Genomic DNA, 12,842 nt, shown 5'->3' on the forward strand with positions numbered 1-12,842 from the left:
ATTGCCATTTTTTTATTTCGATTTGACTATTTTCAAAAGAGTTTTTATAATTGTATCATGTATATGTATATTAATAATATTTCTAAGTCATGACAATTTTTCTCCTTTAAAAATAAAATACGTGATAGTAATAACTTGATGTTATAACGCTTATGGATTGCAGGTCGAAGAAATAATTAAATTAACACAGATAAACGGAAAATAAAGATTTATTGTGTATTATATTTCTCTTTCTACTCCCACGCTATCGTCGTGCTATATTTTGTTATTGAACAAAAATTGTATTCTATATTATTCGAAATAGTGCTTGGTGCTCTTAATTTTAATAAAAAAAAATATATTTTATATAGATTCAAATTATATTATAAAATTATATATATATATATATATATATATATATATATATAAAGATTCACACAACGGTATAAACTTTGGGAAGTTTCTCTTTATGCGTGCCGTCCATGTGTCCGCACACGCCGGTCACGTGACCTTGCAGAGTGGTGTCCAACATCAGAGTTACGCTGCTGGGGGTCCACATTATCATCACCGGCACTCGTTGAGACTGGACCACGAGATGTTCGTTGTTCTCGGTGAGTCTGCAAGCAAAAGTTGTATTTTAATACAATTAATTTCTCTTGAAATCTATACTCTTCTATTCTTAAATTCTCCTACTCTTAAATTCTATATACTAATCTCTTTTAAATTCTAGAACCCGATCGATTAATCGTTGTACTCACTTAAACGCGTAAGAGTTCGGTTCGTCTTTCGGCACCACGACTCCCTTCTCGTGCTGATTGACTACATTGCCGTCAACGTTAACGACTGCATTAAACTCGCTTGGCATGATCTCCATCTCGTGATCGCCAACGTGCATCTTCACTGCTAGCTTGGTACCTTGCACGGACTTCACAAAAATAGCGTACGTCTGATCGATGTGATCGCCAGATACGAGGACCCATTTATCGGACATCACGAATGGAATCACGCCCTCGTCTAGGGTGATCATGACTTGCGGATAGACGGTGCAGATCTCTGTGAAAAACAGGTATTCAATGAAATTGAACTGTTGCTCGAATTCTTTATGGATAAATAAACAATTTATAAATGAAAAGATATGTCATTTTGAACGCTAAAAATTTCTGAGTATTATAATGTAAAAAAAAAAAAAGAAACTGATTTGAGAGTAACAACTTACTAGCCTGGTCGTGCTTTATTTTGTGCATAACAGCTACGGAGAAACGAGTATTGTCCATGGCAGCGTGCCACAGTGAATGTAGCATCGGTTTGTCTACGACCATGCCTTCGAAGAGATGTTGTTGCAAAGGAACTTGAACGTACTCGTATCCGCTGACCGGAGTGACGACGGTTGCATTGACGTGGCTCAGATCGGAGGAGTACTCGACTACGACCTTCGCGTTACCGCTTTCAACACGATCCACGATGTACCTCACATGTGGCAAATGCCATGCGCGAATATGATCTTCGATCATGGCGATTTGCGATAATACCTGCACAGGCACCTGAAAGAATCACACTTCTCTGCTTATATCTGTGATATTAATATCTCAATCTTCTCAATGTTTGTGCTAGTCTCTATAATATTTACAAGTACATAAAAAAGATATTTCTATATCTAATTATGGAATTAAACAATGGAATGCTTAAAAAAGGCATAAAACAAATTCAAGAGACGTTTGTAAAACTAGAGAACTAATTAAAGGTCGTACTTTTGTGTGTTCTTTATGTATTTTTATATTTTGAAATTATATCAAATTGTTAAAACAAAATTATGTTACGAATAATGTATTTATCTTGTTTTACCTTTTTGTACGTTGCGTTAATGGTGTACTTCTTCATGGTCGTGTATTGTAAAGTCTCACGGACGCAATTCATGGTTTTAGCAACGTGCCCCTGCTTAGTCTGGAACTGCGGATTTTGGATGTCTTTAACGCAAGCACCATGCACGTTATTGTGCGTCATTTGCCTCTTCTGTTCTTCCGTCAACTCGCCTTTGACAGTCATCACGATCATCATATCGTCGCGGACGCACTTATCATCGTCTGTGAATCCTGCTGTGATGACCACCTTGTTGTTGGTCTCCTCTTTAGTGGTATCGACCTTCAAGGGATCTGTCTCGACGACTGGATAGTTCTTCTGAGCTTCTACGCAGATCTAGAAATAGAAGCCAAAAACGCACGTCTCATAATCGATAATACTACTTCAATTTTATTAAACTTATTTATTTGTAATTTGAATCTGTTTTAATTAATTGAGATAATTAAGTTAAGTTAGACGTACCTTCAAATTTTTCTCTCCTGGAGTCTGTCTCATCATTTGAACTTTGACGTTGTTGACTATGTGTCCCCGAGACATGTCAATATTCACGTTCATGTCCCATGAGCGGACGGACTCGTTTGTGGAAGCTGCTTTTGCATCGAGGGTACCGCGTATGTTGATTTTGTTGCTGCTAAAAGCGTGCATCTTTTCATGAATGTGATCGACATCCTCCATATTAACTCTTACGTTCAAATCAACCTGGAAAAGAAGTTAAGGGGATAAGAATGCCAATATCAATTCTGTCTCTCAGATCGAGGTTTTTGACTGCTTACATGTGACGTAGGATAAACAATACTAGGTTCAGCCTTCATGAGAATTCCACAGTTACCCATTTGCGGTGAAATGTAGTCGTTAGTCAGTTTTTGGCGGATGCCCATGAAGTATTGGAGGAGCTTCGAGTTCCTAATGAACAAATCGCAACATAATAATTTTTTTCGAAAAGTTGCATTGACAATATATAAAAAAAAGTTTAACTACAAATTGTGTTCTTTTTTGTAATATAGAAGAAAGACTGTACCACACAACAACAATAAATATCTTAGTAGATTATTGCATTTCTGGTCTATTACTTACCAAGTGTTCTTGTGTTCCACAGAGAGCACACGCTGCCATTCCTCGGCGTTAGTCATGGGGGTGATTTCGTTCTCGCAATCGAAGACCGACATGCTATATTTGAGGCCCATGTCTTTAGAGTCTACGGCGAGATGATGGTTCTTCTTCTCGCCAGTGCTAACGACCGCGTGATGATGGCAGGTAGCACAGCAGGTCTTGAGAACGTCCTGTTCGTCCTCGGTGACGGTCACCAAGTTCTTCGCGTAGAATCGCATTCCGGTGACCGACAGTTTGTTGACCGGCAATCTCGGCATGGTGATCTTGAGACTCTTCGCCTCGTGATTGTAACCGACGCTCATATCTACAGGCAAGGCGACGTCCAAAACGGTAGCGCGGCGAATCGAATGCCAAACATCGACGATCGGATTGTAGATCGACATGACGTATTCACCATGCTTCCAAACCCGAGCATCGACGTTGAGCTTCATGCTCACGGACGGCTTCATGACCTCGTTGCGAATGTTGTCGAACTTCAGCGACCACAGCTGTGGTATCTTGGTACTGAGAACTGCCTGTAGACCCATGTCGGTAGGCACTTGCATCTCATAAAAGGTTTCATATACAATATCCTGGAAATTGCCAACCACTATTTGCTTCAGCTGGTATACTTCGTCGAATATGTTCTTGAAACTATTCTGATCAAAGTGAGTGGCAACGACGACAACACCGTTCAGCGTGATGCAGATGTCAACGTGAATGGATCTCTTCATCGGCATATCCTGCGCGGCGCGAATCAAAAGATTTTGCACATTCTTATTGTTGAGATTTTCCATTGTGGTACCGACTAATTCCTTCTTGACCATCTTTATGACCTCGTCCAAACCGTAGACGCTCCAGTAGATCTGAAGAAAATTTATATAGAACGCATGAATGTAAAATATCGATAAAAATACAAATGTTTTTTTTACTTTTAGAGACTTTTACGAGACATGTCAAAATTTTGTGTATAGTAAAGTTTACGCTCAGTTGACATATTACTCACGCCTATTTTGTCGACGGATTTACGAGCGACCGACGTGTGATGTTCGAAGTATCCGGCGACTGGCATACCGGTCGATTCATCGAGAACCCAGGCGTCATTCCAGGATTCGCCATATTCGTAAATAGAATCGATATAGTCAATGAAATGTTTATACGAGAGCTGAGTGGTGACCGGTCTGATTCTTGTGAAACGTAAGAACTTTCTGGCCATTTCGCGCACTGGCAAGAGGCATGGATCCACGGAATTGGCGAGACCTTTCAGGGTAGTAATGTGATAGTTGTACAGATGGTTGTTCTGCTCGTGTACCATGAACCAGTATATGTTCATGATACGTTGCATGTTCGGCATCTGGCTCATCAAGACATCATAAGCGACAATCCTGACAGACAGCGGTAGAGTGACATCAGCGAGAATAGGCCAGAGTAGATTGTGAGTGTACTCGACTTTATCGGCGACTGCCTTCTTGATGGCCCAGATTGCTTGAACGCGAATATGAAGTGGATTCTCGGATATCATAACTTCACCACGGATGATCGGCTCCAAGAGCTTTTCAATGTTACCCACTTGCACGTTCTTTATCGCCATCAAATACACCACTCTCATCTCGTACGATTGCTCGTCTGAAACATTTGCGTGTGCATTGTTAAAAACGATAAAATTAAATAAAAAATGTAAACTTTAATATATATTTGTACTTAACACCGTATAAGATCCATTTTTGCTGCGTGCTTCTAATGTCTAAATACATTTAAATACAATGCTTACTCTTGACATGATCGAGGAAACGGTGAAGATATCTCTCGAGAAGGGGATTGACGACGTCGCTGTGCTGATGTATGAACGTCTTACGAATCAAAATGGAGAAGCAGAGGATGCTGGCCTTCCTGACATGCGGTGACACGGTGCTACCCAATTTCAACAGATCTTCCATTTCCAGAAGCAATCTCTCGGATGGTACTTTGACATGCATCGGCAATTTCATCAACATCACGACGGCAGTTTCATCGGTCACTTGATGCTTGCGGACAACATTTCGTACGAAGTGGCTGGCAGCGGTCGTGCCCACGGTTGGAATCATTCGCAGGAAGATATTCCTTTAAAAATCACAATTATCGTTTTATTACGTCGCGTCAGACAAAATTATAGCTTAGATTTTTTTCAAAATAATAACAAATTATTTTCCTGGTCCTCTAATACTAATTGATTTCATTGTAACACAAAATAAGGGATGATCATATATTACTCACTTCATCATGACTTCCTTAGGCGTCTTCGAATCCTGAATGGCGTTGTAAACTTGTTCCAGTGAACCTAAATCCATATAACTCATAGTATGCTGTAGCCTGTTGATGGTTTGCCCGTGCTTCCATTCAGGTTCCTTGGCCTCCAAATGATTTTCCTCGAGGTATTCAACAGCTTCGGCCAACATCTTCTTAAGTTTAGGGATGAGCGCGTCCAATTTCACAATATGTCGACCATGAGAGAGATCTTCGGCAGCATGGAGAGCGTAATTTCCCAATGGCTTATTGAAAGTAATGTCGCGAATGATAGGCACGTTTTGAACATTCACGGCCATCACAGGGACTTCCGTCGTTGATACTACGGAATGCAGATCCAAAGTAACGCTGAAATAACAAATAAAATTAGCATGATCGTCGGTGCAATTAGTACAATAGTTATCGTGTAATTACTTGGTCCACAGATAGTGAGCTTCAGATCGGGAATTATAAGGGAAGTAATTGATAGCCGAGTGAGCAACCAGCCGCTCGATGACAATGTCATTGTCCTGTTGGTTGATCTCGAAAACTCTTCTGGCGGAAGTAGTCATGTCATCCTGAAATTCAAAACAAAAATTGATTAATTATAATCTATCTCAGCCGGAATCCAAATAAACGTTTGATAGACGAATAAAGTTCTGAAAACAAAATGATAGAAAATTACCACAGACTCCACGTGACATTTCTCGCACTCGAAATGATCGAAAACACGCTGAACGAAATGGCTGCAGTTCATCAAATCGTGCATTTTCGTGACCACGAAGACATTAGCGTTCTCCGGATTCATCGGGTACTTCGGATGAACATCGTAGGAGACTTGGCAGGTACCGTGGATGGTGTTCTAGTGGTAACAACCAAAGAGAACATTTTGAAACAGAACCGCTTTTGTTGGATGTTCCCATCAGTCGTTACCTACCTCATGGGTGACGAAAGCGTGCGGCTTCATCGGGGCTTGCATCTGGATGTGGCCCAGATCCAATTGCAGCATCGAGGCGATACCTTGTTTGATGTTCCTGGACCAGCCGCTCTCGGCTTCCGGCATTTTAATACCTTGGAGCTGAAATCAATCGTTCAATAGATCGCATGACTCTTCCACGAACGATTTTTATGTCAAAATGTCACGTCAGGAATTCATCGGACATTTACCTTGCCACGTTCATCGTAAACGATCACGAACGGTTCTTGGATTTGCTGTGCGGCTTCTCCGAGTTCGTGAAGAATTTCGATCGGCTCATGATGTACGGCGACCATGCCATTGTACATGCCATGCTTTACGTTGTTTAATTTAATGTGATAAGCATTATTTAAAGTCGGATCACTAGTATCCTTCTTTACGTAAAGTTGTCCGGCGAGAGCAAACTGGGAGACGTAATGCGCTGGCTCAAAAACTCCAGCTTTCACATCGGCATGGTAATTGTAAATCACAGTTTTCTCGGCAGGAAAATGTACTGAAATATTATGAAATTTATATGTATATACCAATATAAAATATTATAAATTAACTTGTCTATCAATTTACATTTATATCTTAATCTCTCTCTCTATTCTGCTTTGTACTATTTATTTGTTAATTGAAGCAAGCGTTTCTGAAGTATAGCGTTACATTAATAAATATTACCTATGATCTGCGATTTTGAGAAAGATATAATAATTTTGCATTTAATAAATAATTTTACATTTAATAATTTAATAAATTAAAGTGTGCATTGAACTATTCTCATTATTACGTATAGAAAAATATTTGCGACTCATGATGTAGCAAATTAATACGTGGAAATAATAAAATTTTTTCGAAGAAATGATCTTAATATTAATAACGTTGTTAAATATTAAGAATACAATTTGTTTATACTAATTTGTTAACAAATGTTTTTTCTAGTATTTTATAAAATAAGAAAAAATAGAGAAAAACTTACCTGGTACCGCACATGCGGCCGTTAGGCACAGCAGCAATACTGAAAACATAATTTATATAATGTATTTTATCTAGTAAAAATACTTAAAATATGTCTGTGTGAAGAGAAGAGACATATATATTTGAATCAATATATTTATTAAGTAACTAAAGTAAAGCTTTCAATATACATCTGAGAAAGCTATACGAAAATGCAAATAACTTCGTCAAGTACTTTTCCGCCAGAATTCATAATCCGCAAAAATCTTTTTTCTTTTTCATCCGAAGCGTTTCTAAAAATGTAAAATTAAAAAGAACAGATTGCTTCGTGACTTGAGAAATATTGAACGAATGACAATACACAAAACAAATATGAAACTGGACAAAACACCTGTGTTAATTTCTCACAATTATGCACATTGCACTTGTCAAAGTTGCGAGAAAAAAAAAAGAAAAGACGAATTCCGTCGAGGCGCAACTCGACTTACCAGTAAGGGTATTCATCATAACGTGACCCCTGATGTAAGACTGGTAGCGTACGCGAGATCCTCTCGCTTTTATAGGGCGCAAAATTCACCAATTGCCGGTAAAAGACAAAAGTGCAGGCGAGCCGATAACCCCGCAATGAAAGGGTGTTACACGTTACGGAGAGAAAGAGACAGAGGATCGTGTCGGTAATCAAGAAGATAACCCTTTCGGGCATCAAGCCCCACTGCAACTGTTCACATTAAAAATGTACGCATGTATATTAAAAATAATTCGCATATCAAAGCGATCGTGATACGTCTCGATACTTTTTCACCCTCAATCTCATCTTCACCGGGAAAAACTTTATTTCTCTCTCTCTCTCTCTCTCTCTCTCTCTCTCTCTCTCTCTCTCTCTCTCTCTCTCTCTCCTCTCTTTCTTTCTCTGTCTGTCTAAATTACACATGCATTTTGCGAGTTTATCTGTGTACTACATATAATCGCACCACCGCTCCCCCGTGATTCTTATTATGGACCGGAAAGAAGAGATTGCCGAATATTTCTGGGACACTGCTGCAGTCCAAGTAGTCGGTATCTTGACGATAATGAGCGACGACAATAAGTCTGTAAATCGAATGAGAAGCATTGGAAAGAATATGATTTTGTAAGAAGTCGATTTTGTGAAGACAGTAAAATGTGTAAATAGCCGGGACAAATGTATTAGAAGAAATATTGGCTGTTCGATAGAAAGATCCTTGCCAAATGATACGAGCAGACAACGCAGAAAATATTTCTGTCTCTATAATTTTAGAATATCACTTATTATTAAAGAACCATTTCATGGCTTTGTATAGCTGAAATTAAATAAATCTATCTACTTATTATTAAAGGAATACATAATGTTGCAATTTTGTGTTAAACTGCTGTCGTTAGTAAAACCAATAAGAAGATTAGATAATGTATTTATTGTGGTAGAGGCCAATAAATAATTTACTCGTTTCCTCACTTATCAGTCATTGAAGTTATAAATTCTGTTTTGTCACTTGCATTTTTCACGTTGCAGCAAAACTATTTATAATAACTCTAAGATGGCTTTTCTTTTTAATACATGTTTCTGTATTAATTATGATAACCATGAATTATAGTCGCGAAGTTAAATAAACAATTTTTCCATTGATCGCATAAATTAAATAATCATCGACAGTTTGATAAGGCAAAGAAATCCAAAAACGATTACGTGTTTACCAGCGTTATTACGTAACAGCAATAACACACCACGACACGCATAAAATAAAATTTATCTATCGGTTCGTTACGTATATATGTATGTTATACTGAGTATCTTCGAACAACGAAATGTCCTTTTATTGACAGATTCTTCGGACTCGATTTTTCCTGAATAAAAATGTCGAAGGAGTTCATTATTTGTTGCATTTTTCCAAAGTCTTTTGCATCATGTATATTTGTAACTGTGTTTCAAATTAAAATTGTCTTGAAGCAAACTTTACCTAACATTAACTGAGCTGAACGAAGAATTAACTGATAAATATAGTATTTATTTGATTTTTCAAAGTTTAATTCGTGAAATATGCTTCTTTTCTAATCCCTTAATTATAACTTGGAAATTATTGATACCTCGATATTTTTCCAAGAAAAAATTGACTTTAAAGAACCTGCCGTTAATAAAGAACATCCGATATATATAGTTTTTAAGATATTATTATTAATTACCTTTATCTATAATTTCACGTTAGATAAATACTTGTTTTTATTAAACAATAATTACATACGTTGAACCAACAGATTATTTCAATTTCAAGCATTATGAAAATAAACCAAATAGCATTTTTTCTTACTAAGTTCAAATATATTTTTAGTTAATCACGTTATTGGTAAATAAAGCAATTAAAAATCAGCGACGTGATCCGTTGTGGTTATTACTGTACATGATTTATTGTTCTAATTATGAGTGCTTGCGCACGAGAGAGGTATCGGTTTACATGATTAATAATATCTACCACTGAACGATTAAAATGGTTTCATATTTCAATTTGTTGCGTCACGTAAGAATTGCAAGGTGGAAGTCGTTGATTAACACATCGCATGATCTATCGAAATTAAAAATTATCAGATTCTCAGTTAGGAGATGTCGCGGTAGCTTCAAAGTTGTCAGCAAGTAGTTCCATATGCTGCCTGGCTATCGCTGTGACCGAAATGCGTTGTTTTCGGCGAGGAATCCTTTGATAAATTTAACGGATATCGAGCGTTAACATTATAGGTCAGCGTAAATTAAAGTGAAGACAAAACAACGCACACTCGCCGCTCTCCAGAATTAAAAAAATTATAATATACGCATTATTAATATCAATTATTTTGATTGTAAAGTAAATTTTTAAAAATTAACTTATCTATATATATATCCTGTTATAGAATTAATTAATGCAAGATTGTAAAAATATTCTCTGATTTTTCAAAAGCGAATTATCGATAAGCGTTCGTAGATAAGGTTCTCAGAGGAGGAAAGATTATAGAAGACTTATAGAAGACAACAAGGATTATGGGAGGAATAGTAATTTTATTACATACCTATTGAAATAAATTAACTCTTCTCATTTTTTATCAAATAATCTTTTAGTTTTTTTATTGCCTTGCTGCGGTGAGAAATCTTGTTCTTTTCTTCCTTCGGCAGCTCCGCGTAGGTCTTATCGTAGCCCAGAGGTTGAAAACAAGGGTCCCAGCCGAAATCCCTGGAACCTCGCGGATTCACAATGGTGCCCTGAGTTCGGCCTTGAAATAGGTGGACCTCCGATCCTTCGCCGGAGCAGTAACCGAACGTGCAAACCGCTTCCGCCGATTTGTCCTCAAATCCGTGGAGCATCTTGTGAAGTCCTTCGGGGCCAAGTTTCTCGAGGAACCACTTGATGTAAGGCCCCGGAAGGCCTTTCAGCGCATTGAAGCAGAGACAGGTATCTTCGATGATCACCGGACCTTTTACTAGGTTCGCCGCAGCCCGACACTTGTCGCGACATATATCGTCTACCTCGCCTTGATACTCGGGCAGATCGATCTTCTTGCTCGTTATCCATCGAGGAAAGTCTTTCCCCAAAATGGCGATAGTCTCCTCCAGTTTCTTCGCGTTGCCCGTTACGAACACTATTGACAGCGACATATTCTGCAAAAGACACGTAGAGCGTCAAGTAGGGCGTGTATTATTTTAACTAAAATGTCTTTGATTAATGTTGAAAAAATCTTTTTCTACTGTAGGAACCCTTCGTCGACTTACGGTTGACATAATATTATATTATCAAATAAAATGAAAGGACAGAGCTCTTAGCGAACGAAGTTGGATGTTTATATGCGTATATTCAGCAATGTAAGAATATAATGAATTATTTTAACGGAAAGACGCAAATTGTTGAGAATTGTTGCATCCAACGAAAAAAACTTAGATTAATCACGCATTATAATTAAGTCGATACATTAATACATATGTACGTGAGAGTCGAAAAGAATGTCCATTGTTCTCACGGTTCTGATCGGAGTGATAGTGTACGAGACACGTGAATATGATATCGTGCACGTAAAACCCGTGCTATGAGAGATTCGATAAAATTAGTTAGTATTTTAAAATAGCTAAGTATTTTAGCTATTTTCCACGATCTCACATTCACGAGTCTCGTACACCATCACTTTATCAGAACCGTGAGAATGGTAAACATCCTTTTCGACTCTAACAAAAAAGGAGTCTCTCAAAACAAGGTCAAATACATATGTAATATATCGGCTTAATTATAATGCGATTAATCTAAGTTTTTTTCGTTGGAATACAACTCTAAACAATTTGCGTCTTTGAGTTAAAATAACTCGTAGTATCCGTACATTTGCACACTCATAATAACCATATTAAAGGTTGAAACGTTTGCTTTTAATATTACAATGTATAATATATCTTAAGCTTTTAATTTTACTAATTTATATATGCATATCTTAAGCACTAACATCCAGCTGTGTTCGCTAGCCCTGTTCTATTTGTTCATAATTAATACAAACGTGTTAATATTTACTTTTACATTTATATTATCAAATTCTGTAAAAAATAGTTCTGAACTACGATTTCTTTGATATAAAATCCAGTAAAAAAGTTATTACAAAATAAAAAATATATAAAGATTTAGAAAAAAATGTGTATATTCTCATTAACAGGATTTCCTCGTTTTGTAATAATTCAGTCTGCTTTATATTGTAAAAAATAAGTCAACTATTTTAACTTCAGTTATTCTTTACAAAATTTGACAAAATATTTTACATTGGATTTCTACTTTTAAATTGTGTATGTATTAAAGATTTAGTTAAATTACTTTAGAATGACATTTTCATACTTTCATTTGTTATAATTTTATAATATGTAGATTATATCTTCACCGTTTATTCTTCTCATTAACAGAATTTCCCCATTTTGTAATAATCAGTGTGCTTTATATTGTAAAAAATTAGTTAATTATTTTAGTTTCAATTTTTTACAATTAGATAAGATAATATTTTACATTGAAATTCTAGTAAATTGGAAACATTAGTAACAAAATTTCTTTAAATTTACTTTAATTACGTTAGAATGAAATTTTTATATTTTGTTTTATATTTTATTATAATTTTATTATAGATTATATGTTCTCAGCATTTATTCTTTCCTCGATTCCGCGCGCTTTTCACATCTTTCAGAGAGAGAGAGAGAGATTGGCAGCTTTCTTTTCTTGTCTAAAACAATACATGTAAACATGTTATGCACTTCGACACGCTGGACTTTTGTCCACGATTTGATCTCAAAACAATGTGAATATGGCGTATTCCAAATAATAAACTATCTCTATTAGATATAGACCTTTGATGCGAAAAAGAAAACTCTTACCTTCTCGATTGAAAATCGTAATACTTTTACGAGCTCGTTGTCGCTCCTAACCAAGAAAACTGCAGCCAGCGCGTGCAACGTTGTTTTCTCGATCAAGCTGGCCAACTTCACTTGGATGAATCGCGAAAGGCACGTTGTCCTCGTTCATCGACTAATGGAAAACTGCTTCATTATTTATAATTGAAAGCAATCAAATATAATATAATATTTTACCTTCCACATCTAGAATCATCTTATGCTATTTCACATTGCAAAAATGCAAAAAAAACACAAGTATCGACGTTTTTTTCCCCTCGTCCGCGTATGGCGCTCCGATGAACTTGACGTAGTTGACGTTACGACATGCCATTCTTGTTACTTGTTACCGAC

At 36.8% G+C, this 12,842-nt stretch overlaps 1 protein-coding gene across 9 annotated transcripts; it reads right to left on the reverse strand.

Moving 5' to 3' along the window:
• Nucleotides 1-191: 191 nt before the first annotated feature.
• Nucleotides 192-12,827, reverse strand: LOC143894730 (inosine triphosphate pyrophosphatase-like). Of its 9 annotated transcripts, XM_077401321.1 has the most exons (16): nucleotides 7,591-8,170; nucleotides 7,125-7,163; nucleotides 6,355-6,656; nucleotides 6,125-6,265; nucleotides 5,873-6,049; nucleotides 5,623-5,765; nucleotides 5,179-5,556; nucleotides 4,697-5,025; nucleotides 3,932-4,551; nucleotides 2,911-3,791; nucleotides 2,610-2,739; nucleotides 2,299-2,535; nucleotides 1,822-2,172; nucleotides 1,196-1,520; nucleotides 738-1,032; nucleotides 192-596 (listed from the first exon to the last, which is right to left on the reverse strand). In XM_077401321.1, exons 1-16 carry the CDS (start codon nucleotides 7,607-7,609, stop codon nucleotides 413-415), a joined length of 4,551 nt encoding a protein of 1,516 aa, XP_077257447.1. In that variant the 5' UTR covers nucleotides 7,610-8,170; the 3' UTR covers nucleotides 192-412. The 9 variants fall into 9 exon arrangements, with proteins under 9 accessions (XP_077257447.1, XP_077257452.1, XP_077257450.1 ...); XM_077401329.1 differs by lacking the exons at nucleotides 192-596; nucleotides 738-1,032; nucleotides 1,196-1,520; ... (11 more) ...; nucleotides 7,125-7,163; nucleotides 7,591-8,170 and adding exons at nucleotides 10,123-10,739; nucleotides 12,256-12,322; nucleotides 12,474-12,624; nucleotides 12,687-12,827; XM_077401326.1 differs by lacking the exons at nucleotides 192-596; nucleotides 738-1,032; nucleotides 1,196-1,520; ... (10 more) ...; nucleotides 6,355-6,656; nucleotides 7,591-8,170 and adding exons at nucleotides 10,154-10,739; nucleotides 11,947-12,238 and having other exon boundaries at nucleotides 7,149-7,163.
• Between the last annotated feature and the right edge of the window lie 15 nt (nucleotides 12,828-12,842).

This window comes from Temnothorax americanus, unplaced genomic scaffold (genome assembly GCF_048541705.1).
Source record: "Temnothorax americanus isolate GAGA-0224 unplaced genomic scaffold, ASM4854170v1 Scaffold14, whole genome shotgun sequence".
Lineage (NCBI taxonomy): Eukaryota > Metazoa > Arthropoda > Insecta > Hymenoptera > Formicidae > Temnothorax > Temnothorax americanus.